Source organism: Echinops telfairi, unplaced genomic scaffold (assembly GCF_000313985.2).
Source record: "Echinops telfairi isolate 266 unplaced genomic scaffold, ASM31398v2 ScPeMD7_3533;HRSCAF=4204_1, whole genome shotgun sequence".
Taxonomy (NCBI): domain Eukaryota; kingdom Metazoa; phylum Chordata; class Mammalia; order Afrosoricida; family Tenrecidae; genus Echinops; species Echinops telfairi.
The window spans coordinates 30,847,750-30,859,840 of record NW_022107432.1 but is presented as its reverse complement, the minus strand read 5'-3'; the positions used below and the strand labels follow the sequence as shown (position 1 = coordinate 30,859,840).

The 12,091-nt window shown below is 42.3% G+C and overlaps 1 protein-coding gene across 1 annotated transcript in view; it reads right to left on the bottom strand.

Annotated features, from left to right (window-relative positions):
- The window catches only part of STK38 (serine/threonine kinase 38), a 42,737-nt gene extending 31,631 nt beyond the window's left edge, over window positions 1-11,106 (bottom strand). Inside the window, exons 1-2 of the mRNA XM_004710737.3 lie at window positions 10,865-11,106; window positions 3,993-4,125 (exon numbers count right to left, since the gene is read on the bottom strand). Coding sequence (XP_004710794.1) covers window positions 3,993-4,123 — 131 coding nt within the window. The 5' untranslated portion in view covers window positions 4,124-4,125; window positions 10,865-11,106. The remainder of the gene's footprint in view (window positions 1-3,992; window positions 4,126-10,864) is intronic.
- Between the last annotated feature and the right edge of the window lie 985 nt (window positions 11,107-12,091).

Below are 12,091 nucleotides of genomic sequence, written 5' to 3'. Positions count from 1 at the left end.
TATATATATATAAATAAAATGACCGTCACTGGATTTGTTTCGCTAGTTAACCCAGCCTAACACACCCTTCCAGTGGTGGTTAGCATAGCTGAGGATTAGGAAGAGTGAAATACCATCATGGCAACAACTACAAAGAGCTACACTGCATTCAGCTCTTCTGGGCCCTTGAATTCCAAACACTATCTTTCCATCTGACTACTTATTTGAACGGCCCCACCAGGCTGGACTTGACCATTATGTCACAGAGATGGCTCATTCTGACTGTATTTTAAATCTAAATATTAACAGACATTTCCCATTGTTTTGCTGCAGGAGCGTAATTATCAGAATTAACTTCTTGAAGATAATCAGATTATTTCATTAGACAAAGTATTCAGGGAGGAAAAAAAACTCTATGGAATTAATTATCCATGCTAATGATTTACTGGGACCAGGTAAACAAAGACCATGAGAACACTAAAAATAACCATCACAATCTAATAAAATTGAGATTGGACAAAACTTAATGAAAAGTGACATCTTTTGTGAGATGATACCAAGCAATTTTGGTTAATTTGGTTAGCTTCAAGATGGCATTGTGGTTACACGGAAAATGTTCATATTCTTAGAGATGCATATTAAAGTACTTAAGATTTAAATGATGTTTAGAATTTGATTTTAAAACAAAATAGCAAAAAATAAAATGGATGAGATAGAGTAAATATAACCACTCTTGATAACTATCCAATCTGAGAACTGACTATATTGGGGTGCATTTCTGTATTCTACTTCTGTACGTGTTTAAAATTGTTCACAGTGAAGAAGAACAGCAGCACCCACAAATGGCACGCTGTCTGGTCTCTGGCCTCTGGAGGGACAACCCTTCCTTCCTCTCCACTCCAAAGCTTCAGCCAGACCCCACTGCACCTGCCAATGCCTTCCATTCACGGCACATAGGAGCTGTGGGTGTAGCCATTTCCCATATGAGAAAGCAAGTTCTTTTGAAGGCAGCAACCCCGTCTGAATCCCTGCTTTTCCATTAGGCATGGTGCTTTACACACATCACATCCGAAAAATAGATGGTGCTTAGAAATAAATAAATAAAGGTCAAATGGATAGCCGGTGTAATGAATGTTTATAACTACTGCTTGGACCAATATTGAGAGTATCCATACCAGGTGGGTAAGGGGAAGGTGGGGGAAGATAGGAGGAAACTGATCACAATGATCTACCTATAACCCCCGCTCCCAGGGGAATGGACAACAGAAAAGTGGATGAAGGGAGACATCGGTCAGTGTAAGACATGAAAAAATAATAATTTATAAATTATCAAGGGTTCATGAGAGATGGAGGGGTAAAATGAGAAGCTGATACCAAGGGCTCAAGTAGAAAAAAAAATGTTTTGAGAATGATGATGGCAACAAATGTACAAATGTGCTTGCCACAATGGATGGATGGATGGATGGATGAATGGATTGTGATCAAAGTTGTATAACCCCCCAATAAAAGTATTAAAAAAAACACCAAAAAAAGACTGCTTATAATTTTCCCACCCACTTTCCCCAGAAAGGATGAAAGGTTGGCCCACCCTAAAGAGAGTGGAGCTGAGAGTATCTCTACTAGTTAGACACCTACATCTCAAGGACCTACGCTATTTCCATCTAGAACACCAAAAAGCTGGGAAACCCCTGCTTTGACTACTCTACTTTTACTCTGCTTATTATTAAGGTGCTCCTGGCAATCCCTGGGCTTTTATCCCAGCAATAATGAAGGCTAAAATAGTCTTATCAAACTGTACTGAGAAACCAAAATACAACTTTCAACTCACCATCTTACAAAAGAAGGCACTGAAAGACAAATATTAATAAGAAGTGAAGAGCAGGCCACAATGAGGTAGAAATGCCTTGCTATTCTGCATCAATCAGATGCCGGTTAGTTGACTTCAACTGCTGGTGACCCCAAGGATGTCAGAGCACCACTGTGCTCCATAGGGTTTTCAATGGCCGACTGTTTGGAAGCAGATTACTACACCTTACTTCCAAAGTGCCTCTGGTTGGACTCGACCCATTAACCTTTCGGTTAGTAGTCAAGTGTGCTCCTGTTTGCACCACCTGGGGAATCCATCTTTAAGGTCAGGTAATCTCTCTCATGGAAACTGTGATACTCCTCAGGAAGGATGTGGATGCAAAATCTTTAACAAAACATTGGCATCCACACTGGGTTATGATCAACCTAGCTCTGTCTCAGGATTCCAAAGTGTGAACACATCCATAAAGCAGTTCAGCACAGTAACAGAATACAGGAGGAAGACCAAAGAATTGTCTCAACATAAGAAAAGCATTTGACAACACTGAACACTGTTCATGATAAAATCTCACAGCAAAATGAGAACACACGAGAATGTCCTCAACTTGATATGGATCACCTTTGAAAAACCTACAGGGAGCATCAGAACTCTATTCGACATGGAACTTCCAAGCAGTACAATAAGGGGGAAAAGAAAGAAAGAAGACTGCATCTGAATATGTCCTGATAATTCACTCAGAAAAATCCTACAAAACCATTACAGGAATACGTAAATCCGCAAGCTGCAGGAAACCTGGTCAATATATAGAAATCAACTGTATTTCTATATGCTAACAATAATATATTAAAAATGAAATTTTAAATAACCAATTACAATAGCATAAAAAAGATACTTAGGAATAAATTAACAAAAGACAATATTGCTAACACAATGAATTAATCTACAGATTCAAAGAAATCCTATCACAATCCCATCAGGCTTGTCTATGGACACAAACAAACTAGTTCCAAAATGTACATATAAATGCAAAGAGCTTCGACTAGACAAAGCCATCTTTAAAATCAGAGAGTAAAGTTCGAGGATGTAATCTACCGAATTCAAGATTTACAGCAAGGCTACAGTATTCAAGGCAGTGTGACACTGTCCTAAGACCAGACCAACAGATCAGTAGAACTCACCAGAGTCCAGAAACCAGTGATTATTTATATGGTCAACTGATTGCACTTGATTCTGACAAAAGAGCCAGAACAACCTGATGGGAAAAGAAAAACTTTTCAACAAACCGTCTAGGAACTAGACAGCCCTTGAACGAAACTAAAGCTCAGCCTCCACCTCATGCCACACACACTGATTCAAGATGAAGCACTGAAATAACGTAAGTATTAAATCTGCAGAAAACTTTCACCCCCAGGAAAAAAAATCCACAAAGTAATTCTAATTAATGTTATTCAAATGAAAATACTCAGAAGTGTACTGATACTTGCAATATACTTTGAAGTATATAGGTGGGGAAGGGAGAATAAGATGAATTAACACACACACACAAAAAAGATGAATTAACACCTGGGTATGTACATTTATGATAAATTATAGTTATAGAATCAAACTGATGTATGTGTACATGGGTATACAGGCTGTGCAATTCTTTCAACTTTTCAGTATTTTCATATTTTAATTATGAGTTGCTGCATGAATAGTATCCACCAGATATGTAATGATAACACTAGCACTACTGGCACCATTAACTAAGCAACTGCCATGTGCGAAGCTTCATGGCGGGGACTTACCTGTGCTACACCTACTCACCACAGCAATCCTGCCAGGTAAGTATTACTATCCCTATCTGCAGATGGAAAGTCATTTGTCCAATCTCATCCATCTAACAAACAGTAAAAAAAAGAATTCTACACCTGCATCTGACTCCAAAAGTGATGTCTCCTTTCCATTACACCATCCACCTTCATGATGAACCCAACGGAACTGGCCAAATTATTTTACTACACTGCAGTGAATACAATTTTAGGCGATTGACTAGTAGTATAAATAGTGGATTAAGGAGCTTTCAAAATGAGATAGGCTGCCATTTCACTGAAATAGAGTAGGCTATAACATGGCTATTCCTTGTCTCCTGTCAACAATATGATGTGTTTTGTGATACTAGACATAAATGCCACAACCACGACACGATTCTCTCAGACAGAATTACCTCATTTCTCGTTCTTCATGCTGAGCGATAAGGTTGCTATAAAAATTCTCCAGTGTCACTTTGGTCATGGTCACCCTCTCCTTTGTGTGGTTACTCATGGACGAGCAAGGCGCAGAGCCTGTCATGGCCATGGCTGCGAGAAACAAAGCAGAGCAGAGCTGATTGATTTTGGACTTGGCATCCAGCACTTATGCACTCTCCTTACCCCACTGACAGACTGGACACGGTACACGCTTCCTGGAGGACAAACAAGTAATGTGTAACAAAGGCCAGACAACTGAATTCACTAAGGACTTAGTGAAAGTGGGTACACTTTGCGACGTCCAACCCAGATATCTCACCCCTGGGAACAAATCCTAAAGAAATTCTCCCAAAGGCCAGGAGGACGTACATTACAGGTCCGATGCTTCTTTTGTCATCACCATGGAATGAGGAGCTAGAAGCAATTCAGTAAGAAAATAGGTACAACAGTGCAAATGAACTATCTGAAACCACCACCAGCCTGCCTATACCTACCTGCAAGCAACATGAATTTACCTTTAAAATTAAGTGCTAACCTTTTAAAAAGGGAACAAGATCACAATACTAGTTTATACATTTAGAATACGTAACATGGGCAGAGTATAACTCTCTGCCATCTAAGAATCTATCATGAAAATCCAGAGGCCTAGGGGGAACCGATTACAAGGATCTACATGTGACCTCCTCCCTGGGAGACGGACAACAGAAAAGTGGGTGAAGGGAGATGTCGGACAGGGCAAGCTATGACAAAATAATAATTTATAAATTATCAAGGGTTCATGAGGGAGTGGGAAGTGGGGAGGGAGGGGAAAAAATGAGGACCTGATGCCAGGGGCTTTAAGTGGAGAGCAAATGTTTTGAGAATGATGAGGACAACGAATGTACAAATGTGCTTTACACAATTAATGTATGTATGGATTGTGATAAGAGTTGTATGCGCCCCTAATAAAATGATTAAAAATATATGTATATATTTAAAAGGAAAAAATAAAATTTAAATTATAATACTGTAATTTAAAGATGCATGAATTGTTAGAAAAAAGAAAAAGCAGAGGCCTACAAAGATTCACACACAGGGGGTTCAATGTAACATTATTAATGACGAAAGAAAACTGAAAATCATTTGAACATATAACAGAGGACTGATTAATCATGAAAGAGTCCTTCCTATCTTGGTATACTAAACAATTAAAACGTTAAAATTTTATGCTCCCAAAGTATTAGTCCCCACCAAAAATATACAACAAACATATACAATTAATTTTGCACATTTTTCTTTGTGAAGAATTTGTCCAAATTTCTGAATATTTTTAAATGAGTTATCTTTACCATTAATTGTTTATGTATCATAAATACTAGTCCTTTGTCATATATTTAATACAGATAATCTCACCCAATTGGAATCAGGGGTATTGTTTCCAATTTAAGTGAAAAGTACATTTTACATAACGGATTGTACCTCATGATGTCAATTTTGTGTGTGTGCAAGGAGCCCTGGGGACTTAACAGTTACACGTTAGGCTGTTAATTTCAAATTCAACCGTTCTAAACCACTAACCACTCCATGGGAGAAAACTAAGGTTTTCTACTCCCTTAAAAAAGTTAGTCTTGTAAACTCACAGTGGTAATTCTACCCTGGTTGCTGTAAGTCAATCAACTCAATGGCAGTGACTTGGTTTTTTTCAGTGAATTAACTCTAGACAATGAGTACAATTCTATCCTTGCTAGTGCTTTTCCACGTTTTCTTTACTGAGCATGTACTCAAGGTAAACTTGCTGCCACCCAGTCAATGCTCAAACATCAAATGTGTCATTCATATATTTCAGCTATTGCTGTTAATTCCAAATCCTAACTCATGGCTACCCAGTACGTGTTGGCCAGAGTAGAATTAGCCTCTACTGAGCTTTCAATCACCAGAGTTTTCTTCCATGGTGCCTTTCGGTAGACGTGAACTAGCCACCTTTCAGTGAGCAGCCACACACGTTAGCCAACTACACAAACTAGAGACTCCCGTATGCATATTTAACCACAATCAAATCAAATAAACAAAGGATCCTGGCGCTATCATTTTATATACCAAAAAACTAACACCAATAATACTTTTTCCCTAAATTAAAAAATATACATATATATTCCCAGTTCATACATGCACATGTTTAAACATGTATCTAAGCAAGGGATCAGTGGATGCCTGAAGACAGGTTCTCTCAGTAATAACACCTGTCTTAGTCATTAGGATGACTTCAAAAACAAAGCCCAATCAAAACAGTGGCAACCCCCTCAAAGTACCATCACCTATCCCACTTCCTCTGTTTCCCGTTTCCCTTTCTCCTTTTTTTTTTAACTTGTATGTTTGTTTTTTGATCATTTTATTGGGGGCTCGTATGTTTATCACAATCCATACAAACATCCATTGCCTTTCTCCTTTCTTAACCCTCTGAATTGTGTGTTTTGGGTAAATGCTGTCCTTTTGATCTTAAATAGTTCATTATTCTAACAAGGAGTTAAGTTCAACTGCAAACCTGAAGTGTCAAGGCCTTAGTCTGAGGGGTCTCCCTAGTCAGTATTAAGCCTGGCCTCTTTGATGATTTTGAGTTCAATCTACATTTTTCTCCACTCTCTCCAGGATTTCTAATGTGACCCTTTTCAGAGCAGTGGGTAGTTATAGTGAGGCTCCATCTAGTTCTTCTGGTCTGAGGGTTGTAGAGACTGATATTTGCATGATCCCTTAGTCTATTCAACTGTTCCCATGTGTCTTGATTTCTGTCACTCCCCTTTCCTCAAGATGGAGAGAGGCCAATAGCTGGACCTTAAATGTCTGCTCTAGTTTTAAGGCCCATAGCTACTCGCCAAATTACGATGTGGAACATATTTGTGAACTATGTTATGCCAACTGATCGAGACTATGGTCCTGAGCCTCTAAGCCCAGTGACTTATTCCCTCAACAAGTTTGGTTGTCTTCCAAGTTTTCACAACTTTGATTCCTGTAAGTTCCAACACATTCATGGATATATTTGCAGCAATGCTAACTATCCATGAGCAAACATTATCTGTCAAACCTACATATATTTGTAAGTATATTCCTACTCTCTTTCCTATACCTGTTCAGCCTGCGTGTCTATCCTAGAATCTACTCTGAGATTCCCACTGTTGCAGAATTGTATATATAACAGAATTTGTCTGTTAACTCTTGTAAACCTCCTAGTGTCCTAACCTTCCCCTCACCCAAATTTTTACTTCTCTACCCTCTTGAGGTGTTCAAATTTTCTTTAAGTTTTAGAGATTAATGCCTTGTCCAATAACTCACAGTCAAAAATTCTTTCCCCAAACTGTGGCTTGCTTCTCTTTTGGTGAAATATTTTGGCTTTTACTGTTTGTGTGCCTTACATTATTTTTGATAGTGTATTTGTGCCATGATTGTCCCTATTTTCTCATTGATGACCTTTATAGCTCTAGGTTTTACATCTCAGTCTTTAATCTATCTTGAGTTCATTTTTTTTTAATGTGGTGTGAGATTTGCATCCTGTTTCATTCTTCAGCAAATGGATGTCCAGTTTTGCCTGCACCATTTGCTAAAGAGACTACCGCTTCCCTGTTTCACGTGTTTCAGTCTCTGTCAAAGATGGAATGCGCATTGGTGGATGGATCTGCTTCTGGGCTCTCTATGTTCCACTGGTCTGTGTATCTATCACTGTCCAACACCAGCTTGTTCTGCCTACCATGGCTGTGTAGTTGAGGACCGAGAAGTGGAGAGGCCTCACACTTTGTTCTCCTTTAGTAATGTTTTACTTATCTGGGGTCCCCTTCCTTTCCATATAAAGTTAGTAATTTGCTTGTCCACCTCTTTAAAGAATGATGCTGGAATACACACAATCCACCTCCTGATGTTTGCAAACCTATATTGTCACACTAGGAGATTGTCCACCAACCCTGACTTCCTCCAGCACAGGCAACAGGGTTCCATAGCTTACCTTTATCTTACCTTCCTCTCACATAGCCTGCCTCCAAGTCTGTCTTTTCACCCAATATAAAATTGAGTAAGAATCAGAAGGCATCAAGAACTACTGTCAAAGACAGTGAACTTTATGGCATGTTTTCTTAAGGTTCTCCCTTGAATACTTGGCAGCTTTTAAATATATTTTATAGGTTAAACTAAGGCTTTTAAAGAGGTGCAAAGACCTGTTATCACTAAGAAAAAAATAGATTTAACATTAAGCAATTTCTTAAAAAGATAAACAAAGGAGAACTGCCCCACAGGGTCCCCTTGGCTCTCATCCCTGCCAGAAGCAGACGGCCTCAGTTTTCTCTAGCGGAGCAACTGGCAGGTGTGGTGAGCAGTCAAGCACTTACCCAGTGCACCACCAAGATGCTCCAACAAAAACCAAATAAACAATAATCCCTGCACAACAAGAAAAGAAAAAATAATCCCTTCAAAGCAAAGAGAGTCAACATCAAGTCTACTTCAGGGTCAAGCATTTTGATTCATGATGTGCCAAAATGATGTGTAATCACAAATTCAAGATAATGCATTCAGAACTATCTCAACCATAAAATATAGTTTTTTGATTTTTTTTTTAATAGGGAAGTTTCTAGCGATACCAAAGCAAACTCAAATGTTTTCAGACTATCAGTAGACGGAAGAATTTTTTTTAAACTGTTTGGTTTGTGAAGCTTGGGTGTGGTTCCTTATTTGTCAGCCTGTACCCCCTCCACCCACAATGAAAACCACATTCACTCTAAGTGCACTTGATGAAGAAATTTTCAAACCAATTGTAAAAACAAGTCAGAGGTAACAGACTTTGTGTGCGCGCGCGCGCGCACACACACACACACACACACGCACGTTCATTTTAACTTATATTAATTCTACCTAAAAAGACAAGTTGAGAGTGTTTACACTATCAGGGCCCCTTGCTTATATACCGGGCCAATAAATTCTCTACAAGGCTGGTTTTCAACCTTCACACCTAAATCGCTAATGTAATGGCAAAGATTGCATTATCCTTCCTTTGACCTTTCTTCAAACTTCCTCTTCCTCCTCTTATAAAAACTTCAGCCCAGTTCTAACAACCTTTAATCAAATTACTATTGCCCAATTCATAGTCAATTCATAAGCTTACTGAACCAACCATATACATTTCAGGCTTTTGAGAATTCTAGCCTTTGTGCACTAACCTACTGGCCACTGGGTGCCATGGGCCTATCGCTTCACTCTCTTTCAACTCTGCAGGAAACACCAAACACCAAAGGCAAACTGCCATTGAGTCCTCCTATGCAGGATTTCCAAGACTGCAAATCTTTGCAGGAGCAGGTAACTAGGGGGTTTGAACCGCCAACCCTGCAGTTAGCAGTCCAATGTCCAACCCAGAGGACCATCAGGGCTCCTTAGGAAGTAAGAGGTAGGCAAGACATGTTTGAAAGTTTAAATTTTTAAACAAAAGGGGGATATGATACCCAGTGAAGTCAGAGGTGGAGATGGCGAGCACACAAGTAGGGCAAATGAAAGCCACCGTTTGATTTGCTCAAGGGTCACCATCTACTTGGCTTTAAGTCAGTACTGTTCACCCTACGAACACCTCACCAATACTTTCTCTGTGACTGACAATCAGATATGTCACTTGGGCAATTCAGCACTGGAGCCAAGACTCAAGGAGCACAACCTCCTCTTGGAAATCCAGCGTCCTATCTTACTCTTTTGAATACCCTCACCGCTATCTTAAATGCACAGCGCCATGCACTGAACAAGCACCTTATAAGTTATATTTACTAGGCAAAGCAGAGGGTCAGCAAAAGAGAAGACTTTCGTTGAGATGAACTGGCGCGGTGACTGTAACAATGGGCCCACCCTTTGTAATGGACTGTGAGGATGGTGCAGGGCCAGGCAGTATTTCAGTATTTTGTTCAGCACTGGGTGCAAATCGATTCAATAGCACCTACCAAGGGGGGAGGGGAAGGTGCTAACTAAAATTTCATCTCAATTCCTAGAAGTGAAGAGCATCTGTGGGTGATGAGAGGTGGGGCTGACAAGTGGAATCGTTTTCTATTGTGAGTTCAAGGGCGCGCGTTCTTGCCCTCGGACTGGGAAGCAGATAGTTCATCGTTGGGGCAGGAAGAGGAGCCTGTGACTGCAGTGCTGGTTTTAGGTCTGAAGAAACCACATCGACTGCCTGGCTAGGTCAAGAGGCCAGGTGTGTTGAAGGGGAGAGGAAGCAGAGGGACGGACGCCTTCTTTCCGAACCTCCTCTGGACATTTCACAAAGAGCAAGCTCTGCGAACGAAGACACTGATTTTCCCCTAAAGCCTTGTGGATTGCCTCCTTTCCTCTGGCTACATTCCTTTCCCACTACTCTCAAGAATCTCCACTGCCTTTTCCTAGTGATCTTTAAGATTACCCTAAGCCCAGAATCCTAAATCTAACCGAGGGAAATAAAACACTCAGAAGGCACCGAACCCCTAAATGGGGGCTTTCCACATCTCTGCCGGACTCCCTGGTTCCGGCGATCTCTGCTCCCAGGTTCCGAAATCCCAGAAAAGGGGAAAGGGGCTGGAAACTGGCCATGACTGAGAGCCCGGAGCGGGGCGCCCAGACAAAGCTGGCAACCGGGAAAGCAGAGGAGAGGCTGGCTCCCCGCCCCAACGGCACCCGAAAGGAGAGCAAGGGGCCGGTGGGAATGTGAGGAGGCCCCACCAGAGGCCCCGGGAGACCGCGAGGGCGCAGGACAGGAGGCTGGACAGACGGGCCACGGAGAGGGGGTTGGGCTACAAAGAGGGCGCCAGCGAGAAGGAGCCACGGGGAGAGATGCAGGGAAAAGTCTGCGGTGGAGTGGGGGCGACGGCGGTAGGACACTCACCAGAGCCCCGGGGAGGCAGGGCTACGGGCAGCGGGCAGCCCAGACGCGGGCCCCGCCAACGGTCTCGACGTGTGAACGCACAGAAGCCGCAGAGGCAGCCGCCGCCGGTCAGGCCAGGGGAGGGGACCCGCGAGCGGCTCTGAGGTAGGGGCCGTGGGACGGTGACGAGCGTGGACAACAGGAAGCGCCTCAACGGCCGGGAAAGACGGCAAGGCTGAGGGGCCCAGCCAGCCCGCCCAGTGCCCCGCAGCGGAGAGGGGCTGGCGCGGAGGCCCGGCGCCGGCGCGGCGCATGCGCGACTCCCTGCGGCGCAGCCCGAGGTGCAGGTCTGCGCGTGCGCGGCGCCGCCCCACTCCTCCGGGACCCGCCCCCTCGGTTCCCCGCAAGCGAGGTGCGAGGGATGGGTGGGGCGGTGAGTGTGGGACAGTCTCGGGCGGGGTGGGCCGGGAAGAGGTTCCTCTTGATTTTTTGTTTTTAAACTTTACATTTTGAAATAATTATAGGCTCGCAGGAAGTTGCAAAATGTGTACAGACCTGAGACCCATCACCCACCCAGCTTCCCTCTGCATCTTACATAACTACACTACAGTCTCAAAACCAGGAAATTGACAGTGGCATAGTACACTGAATTCGACAAAAGTAATTAAATTACAGTCCTCACTCGAACTTAACCAGTTTGCGTGCGTTCATTCGTGTGTTTTTATGTAAGTCTGTGAAATTGTATCGCATGTAGTTTTGTTTTTTTTAGCTCATTGATTTTTGACCATTATAACAATTGAGCTGAAGACCTTGTCTACTCTGTCTGAAACCTAAAACCAAACCCATGGCCTTTGACTGGATCAGACTCATAGTGAGCCTATCAGACAGTCCCGTAGAATTTCCAAGTCTGTATCTCTTTACAGAAACAGACGGACACATCTTTCTCCCTGAAAGCCTGGTGGCCTCCAACCACTTGGTTAGCATCCAAGTGCATGAACCACTGTGCCACCAGCTCCTATGCTTATCAGTGTGCATGGAAGAACCTGCTTTTCAAGGCCACCCAACAGCTTATTAAGTACCACCTCCTGGGGTAAAAAGGTCTTTATTAACCTTCAGGTGTTCACTCTCCTTAAAAATGGAGCCCAGCGCTATCTACACAGGAAGTGTCCGGCTCCTGGTTACAAAGAGGAGTAAGACAGGGATAGTCTCTCCCTGCCTGCAAAGGGGTCATGTAGGGAACAATACAGT